At 49.1% G+C, this 13,843-nt stretch overlaps 1 protein-coding gene across 8 annotated transcripts in view; it reads right to left on the bottom strand.

Annotated features, from left to right (window-relative positions):
• The window catches only part of MYH14 (myosin heavy chain 14), a 101,887-nt gene that overhangs the window by 15,302 nt on the left and 72,742 nt on the right, over positions 1-13,843 (bottom strand). For all 8 annotated transcript variants that reach the window (XM_072770421.1, XM_072770374.1, XM_072770398.1 and 5 more), the window contains 9 exons: positions 13,590-13,802; positions 12,936-13,080; positions 11,980-12,186; positions 7,779-7,883; positions 7,532-7,684; positions 6,415-6,663; positions 3,488-3,700; positions 1,155-1,367; positions 186-347 (listed from right to left, as the gene is read on the bottom strand). In XM_072770421.1, coding sequence (XP_072626522.1) covers positions 186-347; positions 1,155-1,367; positions 3,488-3,700; positions 6,415-6,663; positions 7,532-7,684; positions 7,779-7,883; positions 11,980-12,186; positions 12,936-13,080; positions 13,590-13,802 — 1,660 coding nt within the window. The remainder of the gene's footprint in view (positions 1-185; positions 348-1,154; positions 1,368-3,487; positions 3,701-6,414; positions 6,664-7,531; positions 7,685-7,778; positions 7,884-11,979; positions 12,187-12,935; positions 13,081-13,589; positions 13,803-13,843) is intronic.

Raw genomic sequence — 13,843 nt, forward strand, 5'->3', positions numbered from 1 at the left:
AAATGAGGAATTTGGACTCCAAAAAAAAAAAAAAACAACTAAGTATCCTAAGTAAAGGAAATAAAAAATATAAAAAGGAACAAGTGAGCCTTTGGTGCTTGGATGTTTACAGAACGGTGCAGAGGAGGTGTGTGTGGGGGGGAACAGCGGGACTGGCTCATGGTGGGCTTGAGCCCAACCCCTACCTGCATCTTGCGGAGCTGCTTCACCGCTTCCTCCTTGCCCTGCACCCCCATCGCATTCTGGGCTCTCAAGTCCTCTACTTCGGCCTCCAGCTTCTTGCGGGCGGCCACAGCCAGGGCGCGTTGCTTGCGTTCCTCATCCCGCTCCACCTCTGCATCCCTCAGCTGTGGGGAGGATGGGAGGGGTAGGCTCAGGGGACGAAGGTCCAGCCTCCCTCTACATGCTAGTGACCTAGATGTCCACCCACCAGCCCCTGTCCAGGCCAGCAGCGCCATTCCTTCTGTGCTCTGTCACCGGAGCCCTGGCTCTGGGCTTATCCTTCCCTGCCTTTGGTCCAGCCTCTGCTCTGCTCCCAACTGTCCCCTGCAGCCCATTCCCGCACAGCTCCAGAAGGTCTTTCTACATTCAGAGCTGCCCTGACCCTCCCATGCTCAGCACTCAGTGCCAGCCAGCTTCAGACCACAAGAAAGCCCTCCACTGGATGGGTCAGAAATGGATGCTGCAGACCACAGGGAAAGGGGAATGAGTAAATGAATGAGGGAGGAAGGCTGTGGATAGAGGGGTGTAGAGGAGCTGGAACATGAGCGATGGATGAGCACTTGGGCAGGCTGGGGAAGTTGGGAGCGGCTGGGGAGAGGAAGTTGCTGGAAAGGGTTAGTTGGGCAAATGGAGAAGCTGGACACAGATGTGGCTGCATAGAAGCGTTGGTTGGTGGGGGGGCTGTGTGTGGGTGGGGGGCTGGGTGAATGGTTCAGCGGTGATGTCTGATCCAGGGCATGTCAGTCGGTCAGTGGGACATGTGTGTGGGTTCAGGGGTTATGGTGGATGAAGGCTGGGGAACAGGAAGGCCTTGGGAAGAAACACTGAGCAGCAGGTAGGTAAGACTTTCTTGTCTCCTCTTTTAGCCACTGGGCACCAGAGCCCTCCCAGCTGTGGGCAGGCGCCCTGCAGCCTCCAGCCTGGTCTCCTACCTGCTTGGCCAGCTGCCGCCGCCTCTCCTCGCCAGCCTCATCTCGGCTCTGCAGGTCGCGCTCATGCTGTGCCTTGAGAGCCTGCACGGTCACTTCCAGCCGCAGCTTGGCGTCCTCGGCTGCCGTCAGCTCATCCTCCAGCTCGGTCACCTGTGCTCGCAGGTCGTTGGCTGTCTGTTCTGCTGCCCGGCGGGATCGCTCCAGCTCATGCGCCTGGGGGGATGGGAAGGTGAGCTCTGGGCTCCTGGGTCTTGGGGAGGTGGGGGAGGGGGGCAGGATCCTAGATCTCTCGAAGGTCTCGGAGGACAGAGTGAAGGAAGCTTTAATGGACAAGCTGATGCGCACATTCTGGTTTGCTCATTCATTCACCATTGCCCAGGGCAGCTAGTTACTCTGTGTCTCCTGCCGAATCATCCTAAAACAATTCATTAATAACCGATGTGTGCAAGTTCTGTTATCTGCAGGCCCTGAGAATCTGGTTTAAGTGTTTGTTAGGCCAGCTGACTCTCACTCACAGTGGATTACATCCTCGTGGGTTTTGAGATTTTTGCATCGTGTGCTGACTTCCCTGGAGCTTCAACTCTGGGAATCCTGTGCGGATCTGGGTTGGAGGCACATAGCTCCAGAGTTGAGTGTTGCTGTGTGTTGGACTCCCCTGGATAGTACCATTCCACCACCTACTGTGATTTTTTTTTTCTCAGCATGAGGGTTCCCAGAACTTCCGGGGAGTTGTAAATTAAAATCCCAAACACTGTTGGAAGACATATTTGGGCTTATGAGTTCTGAGACCTCAAGCCCCGTGCCTATGCCTCTCCTTTAACTGTCACCTTCTCAGAGGAGCGTCCCTTGCTTGTCGGGGCCTTTCTGTTACCCAAGCTGCTGCCCCGAGCCCCTCTCTGACCCAGCCTTAGTCACAACAGTCATTTAACATGAGCTTATGTGTCTTCTTATGCAACGTCCACCCCCTACACTGGACTGTATCTATGTGTCACTACTGCCCAAAGAACCTCATGGAAATTCTTATCAGTGCCAGTGTCTACCTCCTGCCCTTGGAAGACGCCAACAGGTCTCCCTTCCTATTTGGCACCTGCCAATCAGTTTTGTTTACAGGAAGGAGGTAAATTTTCTCCCATCAACATCCTATTCGAACAAAGTAGGCCTTTTGGAGTAACCATGAATAACTTGACAGTTTTCCCAAAGGAGAGACCTTAGTAGTTTGAGCATGAGCTGGATTTTAACTCTGGTATCCCTGGGGCTGCAGGCCAAGGGTATGTCATGGGGTTCAGGGGTTCCCTCCAGACTTGGCTGAAAGCTCTATCAGATCAACACCAGAGTGTGTAGAGAAGATAAAGCCCTTATCTGCTGCACCCATGAGAGTGTGTTGTTGGCAATAAGAAAGGGCACTAGAAGTGTGTCTGCTCAGAGCCTCACTGAAACACAAATCCTGTCAGTGCCTCCTATCATCAGTCAGGGTAGTGGGTGTCCCTGGGCCTGTCCTTGCTGCTGCTCCATAAGTATATTTATTGGGCAGAATGGATACAATAGAGGGTGTGGTGGACCTTTCTAGAAGGCTGGGATGTGGGCTGAGTGAGTGGTGACTGAGGACTGGCCTAGGGGACTCCCTGTTGGCCCTGGGAGACTCATTGACCTGTGATTCAGGGGGGAAGAGAGAGACCTGGGGGGAGCCTCTATGTGCTCAGTGGGGTTGAGGGTGGCAAGGTGGGATGTCCTCACACTGGGTATGTGGTATGTGTGAGGGGATGTGTGTGATGTGTGAGGGGATATATGTGTGTGAGAAGGTATATGTGTATGTGATGTGTGTGGTGTGTGTGAGGGGTTTATGTGTGTGTGGTGTGTGTGCAGTATGTACACACGATGTGTGGTACATGTGTGGTGTGTGTGAGGAAATGTATGTGTGTGTGGTATGTATGGTACGTGCGGTGTGTGCATGTGCATAGACTCATGTTTGGGGTGTGGTTCTCAGGTTGCACGTAGTGTGTAAATTCTCTTTATGTTCTCTGGAAGATTCTCCTCTTGTTATGCATGTGTATGTGAACATGCATGTTGAGGAATGGCTCTCCTTACTTCCTGCATGTGTGTATGAACATATGTGTCTGGTGGAAGATTCTCCTCACACTCTGTGTATGTTATGTGAGCATGTACGTTTGGTCAGCAGCTCTCCTATCATTCTGTGCTTGGCATGAACATGTAACTCTGATGGATGATTCTGCGATCCATGCATAAGAGCACACATGTGTGTCTGTGTCTCCCAACATCAGGTGTTCATGCAGTTGTCCACACGTGTGTCTTGTGGAGTGGGGGCCCCTGCTCACGTTCTTGCCGACGTCATCCTTACTGCTCAGCAGTGCTTCCATCTCTGCCCGCAGGGCCCGGTTCTGCCGCTCCAGCTCCTCACGTGCTTCCTGCTCCTCCTCCAGTGCCCGAGTCAGTGACAGGGTCCGAGCCTCGCGCTCCCGGCCCTCCGCCTCAACCCGCTCACGTTCCTCCACCGCCCGCAGGACAGCTGCCTTCTCCTCTGCCAGGAGCTTCCAGGTTGAGGGAGATGGGGTGGGGGAAATAGATTAGCTGAAAGGAGTGTACAAGTGGATGGGGAAGAGGGAGCAGCCAGGGACAGAGAGAGAGACAGACAGACAAAGGCAGAGACACAAGACGGAGGTAGAGGGATTAAAGTTGCAACTGTGTCCCTGACCAGCCCAGCTCTTGAGTGGATCAAAGTGAGGAGCCCCTCATTCTAGAAACCTGACAGAGGAAAGAGTGTTTCTTGCTCCTGGGGTAGTGGTACAAAAGACACGTATACCATTTTTACAATGTACTTCAACCTTTGTTGGCTTTTTTTTTAAGGCACAGAAATCAACAATAATAAAACTTACAAGATCTGACAAGAGGGAAGAGAACAGGGATCATAGTCAAGAGAAAAACCAGTCCATGGAAACAGACCAACAGATGACCTCATCACTGGGATTTATCACGCAAGGACTATAGTTAAAGTCATAATCATAGTTAAGATTAGTAAATTTCAGGACGAGATGAATACAGTGGGTGAAGACCCAAGGTTATTTCAGGAGGGGTTTGAAACTAAAACAGAACCAACTAGAAAGGCCAGGACTGAAAAGCATGGTATCTGAAATAAAAAAGTCATTGGAGGAAACCGAGAGCAGACTGGACACTTCAGAAGAACCAGTAAACTTGAAAGCAAGTTGACAGAAATGATATAAATAGAGTAAAAAAAAAGGGGATCCCTGGGTGGCTCAGTGGTTTAGCGCCTGCCTTTGGCCCAGGTCGTGATCCTGGAGTCCCAGGATCAAGTATCCCATCAGGCTCCCTGCATGGAGCCTGCTTCTCCCTCTGCCTGTGTCTCTGCCTTTCTCTCTCTCTCTGTGTCTCTTATGAATAAATAAAATCTTTAAAAATAGACAGAAAGAAAGAAAGAAAAAGAAAGAAAGAAAGAAAGAAAGAAAGAAAGAAAGAAAGAAAGAGAAAGTAAAAAAATGGCATCAATAATATGAAATGCTTGGAAATAAATCTGATGAAAAATGAGAAAGATGTACACTGAAAAGTACAAAAAGTCAAGGTGATCTAAATAAATGGGCACATCTACCACATCTCCAGGCCAGAAAACTTGGTATTGTTAGTATGTCAATTCTTCCCAGATTAATCTATAGATTCAACAAAATCCCAAATCAAGAGGATTTTCTTTCTGTGTGTAGAAACTGACAAACAGATACTAAAATACATGTGGAAATGAGAAGGACCTGGAAAAAGCAAAAGAACTTTGAAAAAGAAGAAAAAAAATGGACAACTGACACTACCCGATTTTTAATATAAATGCAAAAATGAGTCAGTAAAGAGATTCTTTCAGCAGTGTCTGAACAATTCAAAAGCCACGTATAAAAAATTAATTTGGAGCCATACTAGCACAATATAAACAAATTAACTCAAACTGGATCACAAACATATATATAAAACTGAAAAGTAGAAAATTTCTGGAAAAAATATAGGAAACCTCTGTGACTGAGTTAGGTAAAGTCTCCTCAGACACAACACTAAAAACCACAGTCCACAAAGCAACAATTTAATAAACTGGACTTCATCAAAATTCAAACCTCCTGCTCTTTGAAAGACTCTAATGAAGAATTAAAAGGCAAGCCACAGACTAGATGAAAATAGTTGCAAAATAATACATCTGCTAAAGAACTTTTATTCACCATATATAAAGAACTTCCAATCCAATAATGAAAGAAACAACTCCCACCCCAAAAACAAAACAAAAAGGGGGAAACAACCTAATTTTAAAAAGTGGACAGAAGATTTGAACAGACACTTCATTCACCAAAGAGGTATACATGGCAAATAAGCACATGAAAGACACTCAGTGTCATTGCTCATTAGGGAAATGTGAATTCAAACCACTACACCTTATTAGAAAGACTAAAGTTTTATCCATAATAGGCAAAAACTAGAAATAACTCAAATGTTCAACAAGTTAATGGTTTTCAAAATATGGTTTATCTATACAGGAATAATACTTGGCAGTTAAAAAAAAAGGAATACAAAAAAAAAAGGAATACATTATTATAAATTTTTTTATTAAGTTTTCTCTATGCCCAATATGGAGCTCAAACTCATGAACCTAAAATCAATAATCACAAGCTCCACCAAGTGAGCCAGCCAGATGCCCTGAAGAATGAATTATTAATCCATGCAAAAACATGGATGAATCTCAAAATAATTCTGAGATTTATTTTTTTAAGTTAATTTATTTATTCATGAGAGACACCGAGAGAGAGACGCAGAGACATAGGCAGAGGGAGAAGCAGGCTCCATGCAGGGAGCCTGATGTGGGACGCGATCCTAGGACTCTAGGATCACGCCCTGGGCTGAAGGTGGGCGCTAAACCACTGAGCCACCCAGGGATCCCCTGCATCAGGCTTTGTGCTGAGCGTAGAGTCTGCTTGACGTTCTCTCCCACCCTCCCCCTGCTCATACACGAGTTCCCTCTGTTAACAAAAACAAAAAAAAAAGTGGGTACTACCAATAATTATTTGGGGACAGGAGACATAAACCAGGATGGATGAAGGGTTCCTATTTTACAGAGGCACAGAGGGAAGAAGCATCTTGCCCTAGGGTCCCCCCAGGTTCATAGTGGAGCCTGACATCTCCTACTCCTGACTGCACACAATGACCGTGGGGGCGCCAGTGAGCATCCTGATTGCCCACCGGGTTGGGTGAGGTGCCCTACCTGGTCGAACTTGCGCTGCTTCTTCTCCAGTGTGCTCACGAGCTGCCGCTGCTGCTCCAGGTCCACGGTGGCATCGTCCAGCTCCTGCCGCAGCTGGCGGCGGCCCCGCTCCAGCCGCTCCACCGCCTCAGTTTTTTCTGCCAGGCGCAGGCTTAGGGCCTCAGCCTCACGGGCTGCCCGGCGCCGGGCCTCCTCTCCTGCTTCCAGGGCTCCTGCCTCCTCCTCCTGGCGCCGCCGCCACTCTGAGAGCTGGGGGTGGGGCATGGGATGAGGAGAAAGGGTGGGTGGCTGTCATGGCTGTGACCAGACCAAGGTGTGAGTTGGTAGTGCCCTACTTCCCAGACAAGGAGCCTGAGGCCTGAGGAGAAAAGGGACTCGTTGTACTGGGGTCTTCTGCTTTGGAGTAGGCTTGAGGTTGTGAGTTCTATGAACCTCAGCTTCTTCAGGAGATGAAAATTACTCCCATCAGGACCCAGAAGATGAATCAGACCCGGACTCCACCCTGGGGAGGACTCCATTCTGATGGGGGAGACTGAGCATCAAGGCCAGGGTGGTGGAGGCTAAAGGAGAAGCAGCATGGCAGCCATGGGAACCCACAGGAGGAATTTAGAATCTGTTCAGAATATTCAAGATAGACTTCCTGGAAGAGGGGGCATTTGAGATGGATCTTGAAGTATGCATAGGAAGCTGCCAGTTGAAGAAGGATATTTAGAGGCATGCAGTCATCACTCATTCATTCATCAGACATTTCTCCAGGCCTCCTATATGCCAGGCTCTAGGTTGGCCTGTTGGCCTGTGTTGAAGACCAAGACCTAACTTTGATGGGTTCCACTTTCAAGGAGCTCCCATTCGGGTGTGTGTGGGGACCCATGGGCAGAGAGAGTTCCAGCCCAAGGTGATTGGAATGGGGATGAGAAGACAAAGGGCTTGGGAGCTCAGAGTGGGGTGGTGAAGGACAGGCTGTGGCTGAGGGAGAGTCAGAGACAAGAATGGGGGTCTCCCGGGGGTCCGGCCTAGGACTGGGTGGGCAATGGGGCCATCCCTGAGCTGAGGAATCCAGAGGAGTGGGTTGGGACTGACTGGAGGCCCCACCAGGTCTCCCTCCAGGACTGCTCACCTGGGCCTGGGCGGTCTGTAGCTCGCGGCCTGCCCGCTCCCTGGCGGCTGCCTCCTCCTCCAGCTGTTCCCGCAGCCCCGCCACTTCAGCCTCCAGGGCTCGCGCCTTGGACCCCAAGGCCAGCTTTGCCCTACTCTCCTCCTGAAGCATCTCCTACAGATGGTGGAGGAAATGGAGATAAGGTGAAGGCAGAGGGTGGAGAGCCATGGTGGGGGCGGTGCTGGGGGTTGAGTGGGGAGGGCCTCACCTGAGCGTCATGTAGCTGGGCCTCTGAGCTGCTCAGCTCCTTGCTGAGCCGGATGGCTCTGGACTCGGCCTCACTCAGGGCCCCGGACACATTCTCCAGTTCAGCCTGCAGGGAAGGGGCACCTTCCAATGGTGGCTTCCACCTGGCTGCCCCCAGCCACTCCATCCCCTCCAATCCCTACCACACCAGGCTGGTGGGGATGGCAAGTAGGGCAGCTGCTGTAGAAAACAGCCCAGTGGTTCCTCAAACACTGAAACACAGAGTCTCCTTATGGCCCAGCAATTCCCCTCCTAGGCGTGGACCCAAGAGAACTAAAGACCTATGTCTATGCAAAATCTTGTATGGGAATGTCCAGGGAGCACCATTCACCACAGCTGAAAGGTGCGAATAGCCTACCTGTCCATCAGCTGATGTGCAGATGAATAAAATGTGGCATAGCCAAATGATGGAATATTATTTGACAAGACAAAGGAATGAATGAATCTGACACGTGCTACAGCACGGGAGAACCTTGAAAACATGATTGCTGGGTGCAAGTAGCCAGACCCAAAAGGACAGATATCATATGAGTCCACTGATGTGAAATGCCCAGGATAGGGAATCTAAAGAGATAGGAAGGAAATTTGTGGTTTTGGGGGGAGGGGGGGTGTAATGGGGGGAAGGCTGGGGAATGGTAGCTGAAGAATACAATATTTCTTCCGGGGGTGATGAAAATGTTCTAAAATTAGATTAAGGTGATGGCTGTACAACTCTAGGAATGCACCAGAAACCAATGAATTGTACACTCTAGATAGGTGAACTATACAGTATATGAGGTTTTTTTTTTAAGATTTTATTTATTTATTCATGAGAGACACAGAGAGAGAGAAAGAGAGAGAGGCAGAGACACAGGGAGAGGGAGAAGCAGGCTCCATGCAGGGAGCCTGACATGGGACTCGATCCTGGGACTCCAGGATCACGCCCTGAGTCAAAGGCAGACGCTCAACTTCTGAGCCACGCAGGCATCCGTATAGGAGTTCCTTTTGAAAAAAATATTTTATTGGGATGCCTAGGTGGCTCAGTGGTTGAATGTCTGCCTTTGGTTCAAGGCATGATCCTGGGGTCCAGGGATCGAATCCCACATCAGGCTCCCTGTGGGGAGTCTGCTTCTCCCTCTGTCTATGTCTCTGCCTCTCTCTCTGTGTCTCTCATGAATAAATAAAATCTTTAAAAATATATTTTATTTATTTATTTGAGAGAGACAGATAATGCATGAGCAGGGGAGGGGGAGGGGCGGAAGGAAAAGCAGACTCCTCATGGAGCAGGGAGTTCAATGTGGGACTCAATCCTAGAACCCCAAAATCATGACCTGCGCCCAAGGCATATATATGCTTCACTGACTGAGCCACCCAGGGGCCCCCAGCATATGAGTTCTATTTCAACAAAGCCGTTTCCCTCCCCCACCAAAAGTTTTCACAATGATCCTGGCCTCACATTTCTTCCCAGTGGGAATCGGGTAACAGCTCACCACCTCCTTCCCCCAGACTGTCACCTCCAGGAGGGTAGGTCCTCATCTGTTTTGTTCCCTGCTGTGTCCCCAAGGCCCAGGAAAGGGCCTGGCACATAGCAGGTGCTCAGGAAATGTTTGTGGGATGAGAGTCTCTGGTGTTGTGTCTTGCCCTGGACCACCTGCTCTCCCTTTCTGGGGTTCACTTAGGGAACAAGGTTGGGTTCAAATTCCAGCTGGCAAGAAAATTTATCTTGGAAATGAGACAAGAAGATAACCAGGTGTCCTTCCTCCCACCCCCCAGTCTCTATCAGATTAGGAGGCATATGTGACCAGTTTATCTCATTATTAGCCATGTTAAATTTGAGTATTTCATTCAGCAGCCAGAGTTCTCCACTGTATAAGTACTTTTCTCTCTTTGTAATCATTTATTTATTTATTTATTTATTTATTTTAAAGGACTTTATTATTATTATTTTTAAATATTTTACTTATTTATTCATGAAAGACACAGAGAAAGAGGCAGAGACACAGGCAAAGGCAGAGGGAGAAGCAGGCTCAATGCAGGGAGCATGATACGGGACTCAATCCGGGGTCTCCAGGATCACGCCCTGGGCGGAAGGCAGACACTTAACCACTGAGTCACCAGGTGTCCCTGTATTTATTTATTTATTTATTTATTTACTTACTTACTTACTTACTTACTTACTTATTTATTTATTTATTTATGTATTATTTCTTTCTTTTTAGGTAATCTTCACACATAACGTGGGGCTCAAACTCATGACTCCAAGATTAAGAGTCGCATACTCTACTGATTGAGCCAGCCAGGCACCTCAAACCAGGTGTCCTTCTGACATCATAGAACAAGACTGTCTAACCAGCCCACACAGGTTCACCTTACTCTCCAGGGGAAGGAAGCCCACTGGTTTCACACACCAACCCTATGAGGTGATACTATTACTATTCCCAGTTTACATAAAGGAAGCTGACACAGAAAAGTTAGGAAATTTGCCCAAGATCACACAGCTACCAGAAGGGGGACTGAGCCAGGGCTGTGCTGTCCAATATGGTAGCCACCAGCCATATGTGGCTACTTACATTTAAAAACTAAAATTAAATAAAAGTAAAAATACACCACCTCAGCTGTGTTTGCTACATTTTCAACGTTCAGTGGCTGGATTGCGCAAATATAGAACATTTCCATCACTGAAGAAACTTCTAGTGCTGGCTGGAACTCTTACTGCCAACCACCAAACTCTACTTCTGGTGTCACTTTCATTTGTGTCATACGTAAAATGTTTACTACAGTGACCACTAGGTAGCATGATTTCATCCGGGGCAGATCCTGGCTGCCCCCACCCTTAAATCCACTCTTTCTGGCCCCACTATGATAGTCTATTCACTAGGCCCATGGCTATCAGCTGGAAACTACATTTCCCAGCCTCTCCTGCAGTTAGTTGTGGTCATTTGATCATGTGATGACAACCAAAGGAATACAAGCAAAGTGATATATGCAAGTTTACCACTTCCTCTCTTTCCCCCTTCCTAAGCAGGAACACAGATGTACCCATAACCCAGATTTGAGTCTGAAGATGAGGGCAATGCTCTCAGGGATGGTGGCATGACAAGAACAAGGAACCTGGGTTTTGAGTGACCTCATGGAGCATAGTATCCTGCCAGCTTCCACTGCTTACCCTGAGTCTCTTTCTCAACAGGGAGACAGAAGTCTTTTATTAAAGCTGATGGATTATGGGGGTGCCTTTGGTTATATTGCAACTTTTACACTAATACGCTATTTTAATCTGGAAACTAAAAACTGTAATGATGTTTTCCTCTGGAGGAGCTGGACAATTAAAAATCATTCTTCCTGGGGCACCTGGCCGACTCCGTTGGTAGAACATTTGACTCTTTTTTTTTTTTTTTAATTTATGATAGTCACAGAGAGAGAGAGAGAGAGAGAGAGAGAGAGAGAGAGGTAGAGACACAGGCAGAGGGAGAAGCAGGCTCCATGCACCGGGAGCCCGATGTGGGATTCGATCCCAGGTCTCCAGGATCGTGCCCTGGGCCAAAGGCAGGCGCCAAACTGCTGCGCCACCCAGGGATCCCAGAACATTTGACTCTTGATCTCAGGGTTGTGAGTTTGAGCCCCATGTTGGGTGTAGAGATTACTTAAAATATTTTTTAAAATTATTTTTTAAAGTAGTTTTTTCCTTCATCCTTTCTGCTTCTTTGTATTCTCAGTAACGCATACGTGTTGGCCATTTAAAGAAACATAAAATTAAAACTTAAAAGTCCACATTTTTTTAACAGTAATGGTATGTATCATCCCTACAGTATTCCATGTGTTCACACTAGACTTTTCTAATCAGAATCCAGATTATTTAAAGCTTCTAGGAGAGTGGGGAGTCATGGTAGGGTTAAGAGCTACAGTGTCAGGCAAGCCTGGGTTCGAGTTTTGTCTCTGAGGGGTCTTAGACAATCTGCTTCACTTTGCTGGGCCTCAGTTTTCTCATATGTAAAAGGGGAACAATATTAGCACTTCCTTAAAAGGAGAGTCAGGAAGATTTAGGGAAATACATAGGATATTTGGTGTATAGTAATTGCTCACTGAATACTAGCTCTTCATGTGTGATCACGTTGGAAGAGTTGCGAGGGCTGCTGTGGACCAAACGGAAGCCCAGAGAGGGTTCCTGCCCAGGCCGCCCCACTCACCTGGGCTCGCTGAAGCTTCTCAGCAGCCTCGGCTCGCGCCCGCTCCCCGTCGCCAGCCCGGCCCTGAACTTCCTGCAGCTGTGACTCCAAGCGGCGTCTCCGCTGCTCGCCCTCGTGACGTGAGGCCTGCAGGCTGCTCAGCTCCGACCGTAGCTCAGACACTTCAGTCTCCAGGGCCAACCGGGTCTTCTCCCATGTACCTTTGCTCTGGCAAGTGAGAGAGACCAGTAAAGAAGTATACTTTCCCCCTCAACCAGAGCAGGCATATTCCTGCCTCAGGGCCTTGGCACTGGCTATTCTCTTTGCCTGGAACACGTTTCCCTGTGACACTAGATGGCTCACTCCTTACTTCCTTTAGTCTTCTACTCAGATGTGCTCTGTGATGTCTCTTTTTGAAGTCACAACCCCTCAACCCTGACTCTGCTGCCCCTTTGTTTATTGTTGTTTTCCCAGAGTTTTTTTTTTTTTTTACTAAAGATTTTATTTATTCATGAGAGACGTACAGAGAGAGAGGCAGAGACATAGGGAGAGGGAGAAGCAGGATCCACGCAGGGACCCTGATGTGGGACTGGATCCTGGGACTCCAGGGTCACTCCCTGAGCTGAAGGCAGACGCTCAACCACTGAGCCACCCAGGCATCCCTCCCAGAGCATTTATTACCCCAATATACATGAGGAATGGGTTGCTATTTAGCCTTTGGCTCTCCTGGTAACATGTGAACTCCACAACGGAAGGGAATATGGGTTGTTTTGCACACTGCTGGGTCCCCAGACCATCCTGGGGACATAGTATTCTCCCCATGTTTGCAGAATGGAAGGTGAACCAAGGACATGGATACACAAGGAAAGAACTCCAGAAATAGGAGCTAGCCTAGAACCAGTCAGAGGCACGTCCTCCTGCATCCTGCCTTCCCCTCCCAGGGCCCCCCAGAACCCCCCACTCCTGTCCCAACCCACCCTCCGGGCCTGTTCCAGTTGCTCCGCCAGCTCGCCCAATGCCTGCCCGTGGCGCTGCCTCAGCTCCTGCACCGCCACTTCGTGAACACGTGTCTCCTCTTCCAGAGCCTTCTTCAACTCTGTCACTTCCTGTTCCCTCTTGGACCTTTTGTAAAGGGAGCATAATTTCAGAATAGAGAAAGGCAGGGACTTTGGGGGGGTCCTCCTGACATCTGGGTATGCCTCCTTTAAGAATGAGGACCTCACTCTACATTTCTAAGGGAACTGGGTGGGAAGTGAGGGAACAATGCGGCTTTAAGGGTGAACTCCTACTCATTTCTCAAAACCCTATTCAAAAGGCTCTTTCTCAAGGAAGTCTTCTCAGACTCCTCCATACACGTGGTTTAAGGGCTTTCTCTTATCATTCACAATGCCCTGTGCTGCTCCCTTAGAGCATACTTTGTTCTCCACTGGGCCTCTTTGCCTGAATCTGCCTCCCCTGGACCAAGAGTTCTAGTGGGAAATGTCTGGCTCTGACTTATCTCTGTCCCCAGCCTAGCCCAGGTGCAGAGCTGATACTCGATGAACAACTGGTGAGCACCAAAGTCCTCCTCTCCCTGCACCCTGCCCTGCACACACCCAGGATGTGCCAGCCACAGGGCAGCCTGGCCTCACCTGAGCTCCTGCTGCGCATTGGTGGAGTCCAGCGTGTCCTCTAGTTCACTCCGCAGCGCCTCCAGCTCTTCACCCAGGTCCCTGCGCTGCTTCTCTGCCTTGGCCCTGGCTGCCCGCTCGGCCTCCAGGTCTTCCTGGGCCTCCGCGAGTCCTGCCTGTGCTTCCCGCAGGGATTTGAGCAGCTGGGCCCGGGCACCGCCCTCCTCCTCCACCCTGGGGATAGACAAGGACCATGGAGTCAGTACTGGGGCAGG

Source organism: Canis lupus, chromosome 1 (assembly GCF_048164855.1).
Source record: "Canis lupus baileyi chromosome 1, mCanLup2.hap1, whole genome shotgun sequence".
Taxonomy (NCBI): Eukaryota; Metazoa; Chordata; class Mammalia; order Carnivora; family Canidae; genus Canis; species Canis lupus.